This window comes from Pteropus vampyrus, unplaced genomic scaffold (assembly GCF_000151845.1).
Source record: "Pteropus vampyrus isolate Shadow unplaced genomic scaffold, Pvam_2.0 Scaffold50, whole genome shotgun sequence".
NCBI classification, from domain to species: Eukaryota; Metazoa; Chordata; class Mammalia; order Chiroptera; family Pteropodidae; genus Pteropus; species Pteropus vampyrus.
Genome location: NW_011888831.1, coordinates 2902469 through 2918806, shown reverse-complemented (window position 1 = coordinate 2918806; position 16338 = coordinate 2902469). Strand labels below are relative to the sequence as shown.

At 49.1% G+C, this 16338-nt stretch overlaps 1 protein-coding gene and 1 long non-coding RNA gene across 2 annotated transcripts in view; one reads left to right on the top strand and one right to left on the bottom strand.

Annotated features, from left to right (window-relative positions):
* Positions 1 to 2023, top strand: LOC111739394. Its single transcript, XR_002780232.1, has 2 exons — positions 1 to 61; positions 701 to 2023. It is a non-coding gene; the product is annotated as an uncharacterized LOC111739394 (long non-coding RNA).
* Positions 1 to 16338, bottom strand: part of ITGAE (integrin subunit alpha E) — a 56527-nt gene that overhangs the window by 17392 nt on the left and 22797 nt on the right. The window contains 17 exon segments of the mRNA XM_023530369.1: positions 2056 to 2075; positions 3032 to 3160; positions 4329 to 4483; positions 5730 to 5860; positions 7185 to 7315; positions 8329 to 8553; positions 9191 to 9331; positions 9695 to 9837; positions 10400 to 10535; positions 11280 to 11347; positions 11838 to 11988; positions 12595 to 12748; positions 13511 to 13662; positions 14263 to 14378; positions 14774 to 14908; positions 15149 to 15266; positions 15623 to 15690. Coding sequence (XP_023386137.1) covers positions 2056 to 2075; positions 3032 to 3160; positions 4329 to 4483; positions 5730 to 5860; positions 7185 to 7315; positions 8329 to 8553; positions 9191 to 9331; positions 9695 to 9837; positions 10400 to 10535; positions 11280 to 11347; positions 11838 to 11988; positions 12595 to 12748; positions 13511 to 13662; positions 14263 to 14378; positions 14774 to 14908; positions 15149 to 15266; positions 15623 to 15690 — 2173 coding nt within the window.

Here is a 16338-nt window from a genome sequence, read left to right as displayed (position 1 = left end):
CCCCAGCAGCCTTGCCTCATGATCTCCCTAGGACACACCCGTCCCTCATGCTGACTCTAAGGTACAGTTACAGAGAGGTAAAGGCTGACAGGCTGAGGTTGTGTCCACATGACCGAGAGAGCTGTGACTGTGACATTCCTTGATCTTATGGGTAGGAGGTGACAGTCAGGTACCAGTCAGGTGATGGGTGACTGTAAAGTAGGGGGCGTGCTAGGTCCTATAACACAGGTATACCACAAGTCAGTCCTCTGGCCAAATCAAAGACAGGGTGACCTTTGTGGAATTGTGGGAGTGCTTGTCACATGCACATCATGCAGATTAAGCTGCAACACTCACAACTTACTACTTTGAATACTTCGGGTAGGAAAACCTATGTGAAGAAAGGCTTCCTTAGTCCTTTCAAGCAGCAACAGCAGGGGCACAAATGGAGGATACCTAACTAAATATTGTCAAGATCCAGTCCTGCAATGTACTCTGTCCCCATGGCTAGTCTTTTCTGTAGGTTAAACATTCCCCTTGCAATCTTGCCTACATTAAAGCTAATTCAGAAAGTCTCATTGGGTCCAAAGGCCCAGTCAAGGCTGGAAAGCCCTGACTTGAAAAAATCAAAATTCCTAAAGAATCTAGGTTTATTTTTTATTGTGAAGGAAACACAGCCAGCTCCTTAAGTGGGCAATCTCTGCATTTATCTCTTCAACAGCCAATGACCACCTCAGCGGCTCTATACAAGGACTGCTGGCTTTATACAAGGACTGTTACCATGGCCTGGAGCTGGAATGGGATTCCAGAGCTAGAAAGGAAACCTTCTACTTTGTGGAGAAGGGAGATGCATTTTCCAGAAGTCAGAGTTTGGAGCTCTCAGTGGGTCAACAGTTTGGAGCAGGGTTTTTCCAGTTCTGCTTTTAATATAACCAAGTAACCTGCTCTCTTTCACCCAATTCCAGTGAGAGAGCAGGGTTAACTACCTTAACCTCCCAGCTAGAACTCATTCTCTGGAAATATCTATGTGCCTAAATTAATACCATATCACTTCTCACCCATTTTATCAGTGGAATAAAAAATATCTTTACCAAACTATCAAAGTAATAATTGATTAAGACAGGAATCATGAATGAATGTTAAACAGGATACATACCTAATCTCAAGGCATCTCCCCATTAATTACAAAGGGAAATAGCACCAGTAATAGGACAAAGCCACATGAGATGCCTCCTGCTGGGAGGCACTTGGAAGGACACAACTTCACATCTATGATATTACTGCCAAAAATGCATAACCTGAATCTATTCATGAGGAAACATCAAACAGATTCAAGTTGAGGACCATTCTACAAAATAACTGGCGTGTACCCTTCAGAAATGTTAGAGTTATTAAACAAAGACAGAAACTTCCAGGTTAAAGGAGACTAAATATAAATTATGACAATGTAAAGAATGATCTTGGACCAGAAAACAATTTTTTTCTTTTGCTATAAAGGATGTTAATAGGGCAACTGATAACATTTAAATAAAGTTTATAGATAATAGTATTTTATCATTCTTAATTTCGTGGTTTTGATCATTGTACTGTGGTTTCGTAAGAATGTCCTTGTCTTTTAGGAACTATATACTGACGTATAGGGGGGTAAAGAGGTATATCTGTAACTTACTCTCAGATGGTTCAGAAATATGAATGTGTACATATGTGTGTAATATATGTATATATACTGTCTATAAAAATTGAGAATGATAAAGCAATGCGAATGATAAAGTATGTGATAAAATGTAAAAATGTTAACATTTGGAGAATCTGGTTAAAGAATGCCTGGGGATTCTTTGGACTAGTCTTATAACTTTTTTAGTAAGCCAAATATTTCAAAATAAAGTTTTTAAAAACAGAATATATATAATTAGCAATAATATACTTATTGACAAAACTTTATTACAGTAGTTCTCCAGATCTTTTCTGAATCATCTAACTGGCTGTCAGTACCAAAATTTAAAAAATTCTTTACAAAATATATATACTATTACAAAATTAAAAATAAAGTTTCTTGCCTAAAAAAATTAAGATGACAATCTTTGTTCATAAGGAACCTGATTCTCCCTCTTCCTAGGCAGATGAGCAGTGAAACAGTCACCTGATTATGTTGCTCTCTTATTTCTATTTACTACTATCTGTGACTATGCATTGGGTATTGACCAAAACTGGAGCTAAAGGTTTATATAATTTAATTAATATGGAGCATTTTGGTAAAAATAGTGAACAGTCAGAAGTATCCTATGATTACTTGGAAATGTGTTATCTGAAGTTTTCTGTGCCAGCGTGAACTATTTTTGGTTTTTTAGTTTTATTTCTGGAGACTCAATTTATTCCACCTAATTGTAATTATGACTCTAATGCTCATGTCAATTCTCTGATATTGCTGATTTATCTATACCCCATAAGGCTCTCTGAATAAAGACTAAAGAATATCCTGGGGTCTAGAGCTCGGGTAAGAACATAATCACCTTAAATATCATAGAATCAGGAAATTTGATTGTGTTTTCCCTCTGATTTCCCTTAGGTATGAGAAAAGTTTCTTGTGACACTACCCACCTGTTAGGGTGCAAGTTTTGTGGGCCAGACATTCAGCCTGAAGGTCCTGGGTAGGACCTGGGTAGACAGATGTGCAGAGGACATCCTCTCTACAATGCAGGGCAGGTCAGCTCCAGTCCAGTTCCCACATGGGACCCCCACCACAGTCATCAGAGACCGTTGCCAAGTCAGGCAATGTATTCATATCCTTCATTAAATATATAGCAAGCACTTTTTGTGAACATAAAAGAAGAACTAGTCTTGGTGGGTGGTTTGGTGATCAGGTTACCTACCATTAAGGCCTTACGCAAACTAACAACCATCTCAGGAACTCACTTCCCCCGTTTGTGCAGTAAAGGGCCCAAATACTGTCTAAAGACCCTCCCAACTCTAACAGTCTTTGAAGTTAGAGGAGCAGGTGCTTTTTGGGGAATGGCTCCCAGGAGGGTCTGGTCCTAGCTGTTGGTAGAATCACCTGGAAGATGGCAGAAGTCTCACTGTAGAGATCCAGGACAGGGTGGAGATGGTCCCTCTGGCCCTTGGGGGTCTGAAGTTGGTAGCTGACCTTGACACTGATATTGGAGAAGCAGTCCTCTTCACAGAGCTGCAGAGTCACCAAGAAATGCAGAGTTGGAGTTGGACGTGGGGGAGAGTACAACAAGGAGAATACTTTTAACTTTGATGTAGTCACAATAAGAAATAAATAATAAGAGTGGTGAGCCAGAAGTCCTAAGCCTCTTCCAAATAAACCAGGCTGAAATGGAAAGCTTCCATTTAACCAAACTCCCAAGAGCATTGGAAAAATCTCCTTTGATCAGTTATTACCTCAGATCTCATAACTCCTTATGGTTCCTGCCCCAATCACAAAGGGATTCTGGCCCTCAGGAGTTAAAAAACAACTTGACTTTATTCAGAGAGCAAATGGGAACCACAGAAGGGAAGAGTCATGGTGACATTTGTGTTTACAATGATCTTTCTCAAAGCAGCATGGAGGATATATTAGAGAGGTAAAAACCAAAGAAAAGGAGATTGATTGCCTGGGATGTCATTTGCCATTCTCTCTGAGTGAACCTTTCTGCCATGGTAGGATTTCTGAACACGAAAGCAGATGAGCATGATTCCCAGTGGAAAAGGTAGTTATGCTTTTATTTAAGGAAGCCATAGACTCTCTAGAAACTTTCTTAATCTGAACAGATGTGGAAACAGATGTGTAGCCAAAAGCATAATTTATAAGGTTATTAGAATAAATTATCCTTATAGATCCAAAGCTCTAGGTCCTGTCAGGCTCTGAGTCCTGACAAATACATTTTTTCATGTTTTGAGGCACCTTTGTCAGGAGTAAACCTTTGCAAATGATAACTTTTGTCTTTCCATTTCTGCTTTCTCTAGTTCAATTTTCTGACGTTGATTTGTGGAAGGGCCCTCAGCCCCACTATTGTTATCAAGTGAGGTTAGATGACGTGGAAAGGGGAAGGGACCCTGTTATACTCAATTTGTTACCAAGAAACATGTCAGCAATTACAGTATTTCCTTTTTTGTTCAGCTGCTAGGAAGCTTGAGATATAGTTAGTGTTCAATTTCGGTAGGTTTTTTTAATTTAGATTTCTGGTATAATTAACTCCATCTCCCATACCATTATGTGGTTCTTGATCTATTATGATTATTTTAATTGCCTAGTTTGTATGGACAGATAGGTATCTTTCATTGCATGTACCTCAGTTCTCTTCTCAAAAACACAGATCCCTATGGATGCTTCTAAACTCCTCACTTACCTCTCCCTCTGTGGGAATGAGCAGGAAGGGCTTGCAGAGATTGGACCACTCCCAAAGGTAGCTCTGACAAGTTCTTCTGTCTGAACACCGTAGTCTTTTCCTCTGCTTCAACACATCCACGTCCAATGTGAAGTTCAGAGATGTCTCTCTGAGGCCTGGGAGTGAAGATCAGACCTTCCTGATGAGGCTAGAATGGGCAAGCCACAGACACGGGGCCTCCACTGTGCCTGAGGTTCCTTATGAGCCCCTCCTGAGTGGTATTCCTACATAGGCACTTCCCTAGGGCTGGACTTTCGAGTTTCTTCACTTCAAAGGTTATTTTCTCGTGGTCTTCTGGCACTAGGGTACCTCAGTGCTCTAGCCCCAAACCCAAAGCAGCGTATTCCAAGGCCGAGTCAGTCTTCCCTAGGAGAAGGAGGGCTCAGGGCAGAGGCTGGCATTGAAGGAGAAAAGGAGGAGGGGGAATAATACAGAGAATGGAGAGAGAAACCATAGAGTAAAACCTGAGGACAGCCGCGCTGGATGCACCTTATAGATTACCTGAACCAACTCCCTTACTGTACAGAATAGAAACCAGGGCCCAGAGAGTGAAAGACACCTGCCCAGTGTCCCACAGCCACTCAGCAGCAGCCACTCTGTGGTCTGAATCTTTCAGCTTATATGCTGGAACTGATAGGCCTGTCACTTTTTACCCTCACATTTGATGATGGCCTCCTTCTGCGATAAAGCCACCCTACCTGATAGAGTGCTTTCTGACCTGTGGGAATCAGAGAGACATCTCAGGGATTGTTACCGAGAGAGTACACCCTGGGTCTGTTGCTGATGGATTATTCTGGAGGGGAGTTCTTGGGTTGGCAATAAGTACCTGGGCTGTCAACAAGCCAGGCCCACCCTCTGCTATCTGGAAACAGCCTCCCAACCAATACCAGGTAAGAGGATGGGAAGAAAGGCCAGGCCTCTGACAGGTTAACCAGTGCCACCTAAGGCAGGGAGACACAGTGAGGAGGAAAGGGAAGAAGCTGTAAATCAGAAAGAGGAATGGCACTTCTCAGGAGCCCCTACACATACACACACCTAGGCACAGTAGATGGGGATGGGAAAATGGCTGCCTTTTTCTGAGTCTTCTTTCAGAAACTCCACCCTTGAACCCTGAATAAAGGGTACAATGCCCCTCTTCCTAACAGGGTCAGATTAACCCCTTCAGAGTGCTGACTTAACAGCAGATCACCCTTTTCTAGGCAGTTGACATTAAACAGAACCTAATGTCAAAGGAACTAAGCTCCAAGTGGAGGGATTTCAAATACCAGGACCTCATAATACACAAACCCTCACCCCTGGCCCCTACTGAAGCCAACAAGGAATGACCCCAACACTGGGCGGGTCAGCGGGGCTGCCTGTTACCTGACTGAGCAGCTGTGGTCTCAGAGCTGATTTCAAAACATAAATACGCATTCACGCTGCTGTTGAAGCCAATGGGCAGCGCTTTGGGGGTGAAGGTCATGGACACTTTCAGGCGAATCACAGGTCTTGAGCTAAACGAGACAGCAAAGAGGACCATGAGAAGTTACCATAGGACTTCCGGATCAGTACTTGGCTCATTCATTCATTCAATGAATATTTATTGGACATCTCTAATGTGCCAGCTGCTGTTCTGAGTCTTCAGGATACAGTAGGAAAAGAGACAAATCCCTGCTCTAGGGGGAGATAGACAACAAGCAAATAAACTAGAAGAAACAGGAAAATACTATGTGAGGTGATGCTGTGATAAAAATAGGATAAGGTCAGAGAGAATGGGGGCTACTTAAGTTGGGTGGTCAGAGATGGCCTCACTAATGGGGAAACAATTTAAGTTGAGATCTGTTAACAAGAAAGAGCCAGCTATATGAAGATCTAGGGGAACTGCATTCCAGGCAGAAGGCACAGCGAGTGCAAAGGGCCCGCGGTAGGAATGAGGTCAGTACGACTAGAGCACAGTTAGTGAGACAGAGGGTAGTAACAGGAGATGGGGAGGCAAAGCAGGGCAGGGCCAGGCCACGGAGAGCTTTACGGGCCATGGTAAAGAATTTGGATTCTATCCTAAGTGAGAGCCATTGAAGGGTTTTAAGCAGCAGGATGAAGGGATCACTCTGGCTGTTGCGTGGAAAATGAAGTACAGGGAGTGGAAGCAGGGAAGAATGCCATGGTGGTGATCCAGGCAAGTGATGGGGAGGTATTTTGGAGGCAGAGCCAACAAAAATGTGTTGATGGGGTAAGAAAAGAGGAATCAAGGATGACTCCTGGGTTTTTGTCCTGAACAAATGGTATCATTTGTTGAGATGGGAAGCCTGGGGTGGCATCGGTTAGGGGACAAGGAGGAGTGGGTGAGAATAAGAGGTCTGTTCTTAGACATGCTGACTTTGAGATACTAAGAGGCTTATTGAGTTGACAGCCAGGTTTGGGCCTTAGTGGAGAACACAGGGCAGATAGGTGCTCCTTCAGCTTATTTATGGACATGGAATTTGATAATTCACTTAGGGATAAGCCCAGAATCTCTGAAATTAATAATGGCAGCCATCACTGTGCTAAATAAATACTTTATATAGATTCTCTCAATTAATCTTTATAATTCTATGAGGTAGGCACTATTATTATTCCCATTTATAAATGAGAAAATTGGGTCTTAGACTTCAATAACGTGCCCAAGCTCCCACCATTAAGTGAGAACTGAGGTTCAGACCCAGATGGGCAGAGCCAGTGCCCCAAACCACCTCACTTACTTCCTCCCATCAGTGCCTAGTGTCTTCATGGGGCCATTCAGGGAAGGGCAAGTGGGTGAGGCTGGGTCCTGGGACCCCAGAAGGCAGAGCAGACTCCTACCGTAGCACTGCCGCCCGGCCCAGAGTGCCCACGGTGATGTCAGCAAGGCCGTCGCCACTAAAATCTAAGCCACCATCCACAGATATGCCAAAGTAGTGGAGTCCTGGGGCCACTGATGAGGCACTGATCCGCTGTGGAGGAGGGAAAAAGGAGTCTTTCTGGTTTTATTCAAATCAGCAGATCAGCCTCGGTCCCCACCCCAGGGAGCCCTCAATTTAGAAACTGGAAAGAGCAGAGCAAGGTCTCCCAAGGAAGATGGCATTAGAACGGAGCCTTGAAGAGCATGTAGGACTTAACAAGGGAGATGAGGAAAGCCAGGAATGGGACAGAACACGGTGGCTGAGGAAACAGCCAGGGGCCAGTTGGAGTGGGAACGGGAGGACAGTCTGGTGCAAGGAGGCTTGATGTGGGGCTGGGGTATAGGGTGGGCATGTCTAATGAGACACTGGGTGAAGATGGGAAAGAAGGGGAAGGGGCAAGGGTGGTGGAGATGGAGAAGAAGGGCTGGGTTAGGAGAGGTAGAATTGTTAGGACATGGGGGCTGACAGGCTGTGCTGGGTGTCAGCTGTCTGGGATTATTCCAGGTTTCTGGGGAGGGCGGTGGGGGTGCAGAGAAGTCACAGGTCTGGGGAAAAGAAGATGCTTTCGGTTGGGCAGGGTCGGAATGAGATGTCTCGGGGCTATCCAGGTGAGGTGCTGAGGAGGAAGCTGGACACCCAGAACTAAACCTTAGGAGAGAAATGAGCTGGAGGTGGGTAAAAGTGCCCATAAAAGATGTAGATTAGGAGATTGGCAATGGAGTCTGGGGGATAACAGTTAAGGCATGGAGGGTTGGGTGGGGAACAAGAGCCAGAAAAGGAACAGAAAGAGAGGAAAGAGGATCTGAGGCAGGTCAGGAATGCCAAAGGGGGAAAATACAGGTCAGGGAAGTGGCTGGATCTTGCCACAACCTCCCACCCCCACTTGAAGGGTCTGTGTGAGGCAGATCCTCCCACCAGCCTGAGTGACTTCTGCCCTTCGTTGGGCACTCCCAGCCCCCTGGGATTGTCTGGCACTTAGGAATGGAGCTGACTTGGGGCTCAGGACATCACATCCGAGGAGATCAGAGCCCCAGAATAGAGGCAGGAGAGAGCCCTGTAGTCACCTGAGAGGGACTGGTAGAGAGGCCGTCCCAGTGTCCGTTGTAAATGTACACGCTGCCAAAGCTGGAGCCATCATCTGCCCCAGAGCCCTCCAGGGGGGCCCCGATGGCCACATCTGTGAGCTTATCCTGACTGATATCCCCCACTGTTGCCATGGCAAAACCAAATCGGGCATTAGTGAACCTGGGGTGCCCACTCAGCATGTGTGCCAAGGAGAAGGAGCCATCCTGCAAAGCAAACAGGCAGCTCAGCCCTCAAGACGGGGATGTAAGACGCCCACTTCATTCCCACCCCAGGAGCCATGCTCACTGGACTGGATCCTCCAGCAGGGACTCTGAGGCTCAGAAAAGGCAAGGGACCTTCCCAAGGTCACATAGTGAGCAAGTGGTAAAGCTGGAGTCCTCCCACCATGTCATTCACGACTAGAGCCTGCCTCCTCTTCTCCCACAGTTAGGGCACTGGACTGGCAATTGGGAGGCCTGGGTTCTAGTCTCGGCTCTATCCCATACTTGCTATGTAAACTTGAACAAGATTCAACATCATTGAGCCTGAGCTTCCTCATCTGTAAAGTGGGAGTGACAGCTACATCCCATAATTACTAAAGAAACAAGTGAGATCATAGACAAAACATGTTTTGTCAACCATGCAGTTATTTGGGATGTCATCACTATCAATATGAGATGATGGGGTGGGGAAAGTGAGAAAGTGGGATATGCCCCATCTGGCTGCCATCCACCCTGAGTACCTCCCCATCACTGCCCTCTGGTGCAAGGCAGAGCCAGGGCACTTCCAGCCTCCATCATCTCCACACCAGGCTAAGTAGCCACAACCCCAGCAAGCTTGCAAAGAAGGAGACTCTCCCACCTGCTTATTCAGACGGTATACATAGACTCTGCCTTCCTGTCCGTGAACATGGTAAAATGGAGCAGCCACCAGCAAGAAGTCTGTGATTCCATCCATGTTGATGTCCACAGGGCACAGCTCAGAGCCAAAATAGGACCCCATCTACAGCCAGGAGGAACTCAGCTCACAGGGAGTACTGGGAGGCCCCCTCCTCCACCCCTCAGCAAGGCTAGACCCCTGTTCCTGCTCTTCTTGAGCCAGCAAATTTGGGTCATTTCAGATCAGTCTGTTCACCAGAGTAACACAGGAGACTGGGTGGACAGCCTGATCTCCCATAATGGGGAAACCACTGGCAATCAGACATGCAAAGCCAGGGCAGAGGCACTGAGCTGTGCCTGAGTTCTGCCTAGTTTGGGTCCTCAATCCACTGGGTACCCTGGAGCCCATCCATCCTTTTTCCTCTGGGGCCTCTGGATCCCCCACTTGTAATAATGGGGAGTCCCATGGTCCTTCCCCAGCAGGTACCTGCTCTCCCTCCAGCACTGGCATGAAGTTGGTCTCTCTCCCCTCCTTCTGGAGCTCAAACACAGCCCCACGCTGCTTGTGCTGTGGAGCCCCTGCCATATAGGTGACGCCACAGGTCTTATGCAGCACAGCCACTGAGTAACCTGGGGGAGGGATGTGGTTGTGATGGGGAGCTCCCTCTGGGCCACTCCTTTGGCCCCCCAACTTCCCAGCCAGGCCTTAAAAGTGGCCTGGGCAGGAGGGCAAAATAGGAGACTATCTTTTTCATCTTCTTTAAAATTGGCATCAGGGAGCACTCCCATTTTCCCACTGTTGCTGATCACACACATGTGCCCCATCACACAGATGTGGTCTACACACATCATCATATTTACAGCTTCACTCAGAAAATACTCATTCCACACCTACTACACGAGGACCAAGGTGAGGAGTGAAGGGTCACACACCACTATTATCAGTGGTGAGGTCCTGTCTTCCCTAAGTAGCCACCCAGGGCCACCCTGAGAATCGGGTACTGAGCAGGCCCTGTCCTCCAGGAGGCCCTAATTTTCAGCATCAGGGACCCTAACCAGGGCCCATCCCTCAGTCTGTGTGACCGATCAGAGCCATTCCCAACCAGGAAGCCTAGTGAAGCCTGAAGTCCAGTTTCGGTGTCCCTGCTTAGGCCATGCCCTCACCTAGCTAGTTTCAAGGCCCTGCCCTCACCCAGGTAGCTGTGCTTTCCAGCCTTAGCGTCCACCGCTGTCTGGTTCAGGAAGTGGCCCCGGCGGCTGTGAATGTCATAGAGCAACGCGCCCCCTGACCAGTCAAAGGCCCCGACAGCACCGAGCAGCACCTTCCCCTGCAGAGGACAAGGATAGGAGGTCATCTGAGAGGGAAGAACCCCGGGACAGCCACATAGGCCTTAGGTCTACCAGCCAGCACAGTGAACTTTGATGAGGAAAAAGGGTGTCCAGTGGCCCCTTTCCCATCTGGCCAGCAAAGCAAGAGGAAGGCGAGATGGCAAATACTGGGTTCCTGCCTTGTACCCATGACCCTGTCAGAGAAGCCGACCCTCTAGTACTAACAACCCCCAGAGCAGAAAAGCGAACTCGGGGCCCAAGTGTGGAGCATTAAAAGAGATATGACTGAGAAGACAGTGCTCATCTCCTTCTCTGCAGGTTGCCCAGCCTGAGCCTGGCATGCAAGTCCCACCTGGTTTGAGTGACAGGGCTTATCATGCTTCTACCATGCACAAGGGCTGTGTCCTCACTATGCCTGTATCTCAGCCCATCTGTGGGAACAGTGCCTCTAGTGGGGAGAAGTACGCAACTTGGCTGCCAAGCTGATCCAGGCCAAAACCTGTGTTACTAGTCTGTATTAAGAACTGCTCAATCCTTGAGCACACAGAACAAGACGCCCTCTCATAATAAATATAGCCATTCTTTTGTCTACCTCGGAAGTCCAGAGTAGGGTGAGCAGGCAGAAGTGTTTTCCTTTATTCTAAAGAGGCTCTTTCATAGGCATCAGGGGTCCTTGAGTCCCAGGGTATTGCTGGAACCCCGTCTCTATAGCAAGCCTGCCTGGTGCTGAGTCAGCCACGTACCTCATCCAGGATCTGGGCACTGAACCCAACCTGTGCCAGCTGGTAGTGAAGGGCCTCTCCCACCGTGCCTGGAAGCCAAGAAGCCCAGTGAGACACTGCTGTGAGCAAAGTGAAGGAAGAAACCAAGCCAGGGAAGGGTCCAGCCTGGCCTTGCTCCCAGAGAGAGCCAGATTCCGTGTGATGGGATGAGCACCAAGCCAAGAGTAGAGATATGGGTCCTGTTTTAGCAACTACTGGCAGAGGGCTTAGGCAGTTCCTTCCCTCTTTGGGGGCCTCAGTTTCCTCATCTGCGAGCTCCTGGGGGCAGGAACCATGCTCTAGTCATCCTTTTTTATCCAGCACTAGGTCAGTTCATCAGAGCTTCATGGAAATTCAAGGAAGTGAGGAGGGCTGGGGATATTGTTGCCTTAGAGATGGAACAGCTGAAGGTCAGATTGGTGACAGGAGTTGCCCAGAGTGCCACATGGCAGTAGGACAAGGGTGGGGCTTGAGCACAGGGCTTCCTATTGAATGCTGAGGGGACAGACACAGGGTGGCCAGGGCCCCTAGAGCCCTCACCTTCCATACGAACGATGCTTTGCTGCAGTTGGTTCAGCAGCCCATCCAGTGCTGTGTAGTTGGTCACCTTGAAGGCATGGGTCTCACTGGGGGCCGAGGCAATCAGCTTCAGTTCCTTCTCAGTCTTAGCCTTCTTAAATGCATCTCCCACCTGCACAGAGGCCCCAGGTCAATAGGGTGGAACCGTGGGGGCTGGCTGGTTCCCAAGCCCAGAGGGCTCTACAGGTCCAGGGAGAGCACTGAGCCCTGCCACCTGGCCTTCAGGTCCTTTATCACCTGCCTCTTTCTTTCCTTGTTCCTTGTTCTCCCCACCACATACTCTTGCCAGTTTTACCAATCTACACGTGTTTTCCTGAACACACCAGGCCTCTTCTCACCTCTGCACACACTGTTCCCTCTGCCTGCAGAACCCTTCCCGCCTCCCCGTGCCCTAGGCCAGCTACTCCTGTTTGTCCTCTAAGACTCAGCTCAGCACCATCTCCTTCAAGACCCCTGCCCTGTTGTCCTTCCTGTGGGCTCCTAGAGTGTCCACTGCTCTCCTCATCACTGCTGGGCAAGCGAGCTGTGACTAGCCTTCTGTGGGAAGACCTGTTTGGGGTGCAAGTGGTGAACAGGACATGGGGACTGGGAGAAGTCTGTGAGTTTTTGTGAACAGCACAGAGTTTGGGTAAGCTGCTGACAGGAGCCCCCCAAACCCTGTCTCCTCCCCACCCAGGCTATACAGGGTCAGAAGACGCCCCCTGCCCCTGGGTCTTACCCCAATGGCAAAGCGCTCGACATCCTGCATCTTTGGAGAGTTGATGACAGTCGTGAGGTTGAGGGGGTCTTCAAATATGTCCCCATCAGTGAGCACCACCATGACCTTGGATGCCTTGTTGCTGGAGCCATGGCTTGGCGTGAAGATGTTGTCCCTAAGTAGGTGAGAGTAAAAGAAGGGAAAACTTTGCTAGAGGGATGGCTGAGCTTGGGGAGATTTTATTCACAGATCTGTTTTAGGATTGGGGAGAATTAAGGAGCCCTCACAGGGGAACGAAAGCCCAGAAAAAGCAGGGCTGAGTGGAGGAAGGGCTGCAACACAGGTGTTCTTGCCCCGTACCTGCTCCCAATAGGAAAGTGCTGGACAGCACAAGTCTATTCCTTGTGCATATGTGTAAGAATAATAATGACATGAATAACAGTGGCTAATATTTACATAGCACTTACGTGCCAGGCACTGCTGTAAGCACAGCACAGAGTTTAAACCATTTAATCCTCACAAAATCATAGAAGGCAAGTGCTATGATTATTTTTATTTTTTAAAATGAGAAAATTGAAACACAGAAGGTTAGGCAGCTTGCCCAAGTTCTCAAAAGTACAAACTGGAGTTGAAATGTGGACCCAGGCAGCCTGGCCACTGAGCCCAGCCCTGTCAGCACTGTGCTTTACTTCCACTCACAAGAGGATTCTTTGGAAGATTTTTTGGAGGACTAAACTGCGGTGTCATCCATCAACTAAAGCTGGATTGAAAGCTCTCACATTCCTCTCTTAGCCAAGGAAGAGCTAGAACCCTGATCCTCTCCTCTTCGCGGTTCTGTCCAGCACCTCTCCAGGCATGATGCTGCAGAGCCTCTGGTCAGGGCCATGAGCTGGCACCCAGTAGGTGCTCAGGTAATTCCCACTGCCCTCACACTCACAGGACATGCTGCATGGCAGAGGCAGTCTTCGTGACATTCCCCACTTGAGTGATGTTCTGGACTCTGGCAAGGGAGGCCACCACATCCTGGCTGTATCGAAGGTCAAACTCAGTCTGGATCTTTGCCCCGTACTGCACCAGGGCAAAGCTGCACTGGAGAGAAGGGCCGAGGGGGAGAGGAGGTTGGCAGAGTCGCCGTGCCCAAGGCCCTTGAATGGTCCCCTCTAGAAGCAGTGGAAGAATCCACTCACTCCTCATCTCAGGCAGGAAGAGATGCTAAATTTCTAAGCAAGCAGGGGTGGAGGATGGTGTAAGCTCCTAGTGAATCACAGACTTCTCTCTGAATCCATGTCCTGTGGAGTCCCATCCCATTCATATTGACCACATGACTTGCTTTGGCAATGGAGCATCAGCAAATGGGATACAACCAGAGACATGAAAAGGGCTGGCGTGCATTGGGTGTTGCCCTCTTGGAATGTTGCAGCCATGGAAATGTTGAGCTGACCTGCTGGAGATACATGGCCAGACAAGTGAGGCCATCTTAGGCCCTCTAGTCCCAGTCAAGCAGCTAAATACCCACAGCTACAGAAAAAAAACTTTAGGCAAACCAGCAGAAGAACTGCCCAGCTGAGCCCAGCCCAAATAACTGACCCACAGAACTGTGAACAGATCCATGGTGGTTGTTTTGAGCTGGTTTGTTCACAGCAATAGATAGAAATAGACTGTGTGAATCTAGCTCCTAGAGAAACCCACCTCGAAGCACTTCTCATAGAAGTTCTTCATCATATTGGAGATAAAGTCTTTGGCTCTCTGGAAGTCCGGGGGATCGATGCTTCCTGAGCCATCCAGGATGATGGCGATCTCAGTGCCTGGGCCAGACAGGGAGCAGGTCAGGAATGGGCATGGAATCTGGGGCAGGAGTGAGGGCAGCACATCCTACCCTGTGGGGTACCCACCCCATTCAAGCCCCAAGCGCTCAGTTCAGGGAAGAAGTCGGTGAAGCTCCCGAGAGGGAAGCCTTTGTCTCAGAGGCAGAGAGACAGCCAGAACCTGCTCAACTCTGACTGTGTGTCACTCCCATCATTCCCACTCTCTGGGCCTCAGTTTCCCCACTGTAAGATTCAGGGGGACAGAGCTTGAACTGGCCAGGCCTGTAGAATCCAGACACTGCTCCCCATCTCCCAGAACTAGGCACACCTCACTCCCGGAGGTCGCTGGCCTAGGTGTCAGCTCTAATAGCCTCTGGGAGCAACCCAGGTCTCACCAGCTCCTTCTTCCTCCTCTTCTCCCTCCTCCATCTTCAGAGCCCGACGCCGCCTGGCTGTATTCTCTGTGCTGCTTTTTTTGTTCCTGTAGCAATCTCCAGCATCCACGGGTGCCTCGGGATCCAGGAGATTTTCTTTAAAAATTACACATGGAAGAGCTCAGAGTCAGACAGCCTCCTTGTTCTCCTCTTTATTCTCTAGGCAAGCCCACACTTAGCTCTGCACTGGTTCCCGTCGCTGGGGGGACCTTGGCCTGCTTTGCCTTCTCTGGGCCTCTCTATCCCTTTGCATCTGCAGTAGGCTTGTGCCTTTTCTTGCAGACCCAGGGAGATCTCTTTAGAGTTGTCCAAAGCCAGTGAGTATCCAATCCTTACCGATGTTGGAGAAGGAGACTTGGGCCTGGGGACGAAGGTCGGGGGCCAGCAGGCTGCAGGTGCCTGTGAGCTCTGAGCTGAGGCTGTGGGGCCGCCGGGCCACCACTTGAATGCAGATCTGGGGGAGGGGGCAGAAAAGGAGGGAATGAGCCTGGGTCACCCCCAGCCCACGCCCCCTAGTCACAGCCACCTAGAACCAAGTGTCTCAACCAGGCAGGGGACACAGGAATAGCTTGTTCACCCCTCAGCAGGGGTAGGAGTAAGTGCCAAGGTCAGAGATGAGGTTAGCACCTAGGTCTGTGTGCTGGTCTCATGGGCAAAGCCACGGTCAGCCCTATTGTTGGCACCAGGGCGACAGCTGGGCTCGGCTCCAAGAATAACATACAAGTCAGAACTGGTATTAACACCAGTTTACCACAGGGGGCAGCTCCAGCCTCCCCAAGGCCCTCCACCTACCCATCCATGCACACTCACCAAAACACCGTGGTGGTTCCGGACAACTGTCACTCCACGGTGCCTTCCCTTTGGGATGGGGACATGCTCTGAAACAGTTAAGCCCAGGTAAGGAGGGAGGGATGCAGGAAGGCAGCCCTGTAGCCAAGGTCAGAGGAAACAGGGCCAACTTGGTCAGGGCCTCCTGAGGAAATGTTGATACAGAACAGTTTCTAGAAGCTTGATGGGGGCCCTTCAAGGACAAGCCTAGACTCAGTCAGGGAAAAGCACCTATTCCCCAGGCTCATTTAATGGCTCATTCAATAAATGCCCAGTGATGTCTGCTCCATGCCGGCCTTGTGCCAGATGGCAATGGGGATCTGGAAATAACTGAGACGTGGCGCTTTTCCTCCGGGACTCCCAGTCTTTGGGGGCAGGCAGGCAGAGAAGCTAGCTGGGGTGTATGCGCAGTGCTGGAGAGATGTGCAAGATGCTGAGGGACTGGTTCAATGGGCTCATGAACTCTCCACTCTCGAAGACCCGTCTCTGGGGGGTCTTACCACCTACAACCCCAGGGGCGGACGTGGTAGCCCCTTCCTCTCCATTCCCAATGTGGGCCTCAGGAGATGATCTCATTTTTGAGCCACTGGGTCACCCAGTCATCCTGCTCGCCCGTGTGCCCTGTGCAGCCTGTTCAACATAGTGTCTCTCACAGAGACAAGGCTTTTGCCTTAACACAGCCAAGGGGTCATCAGCAA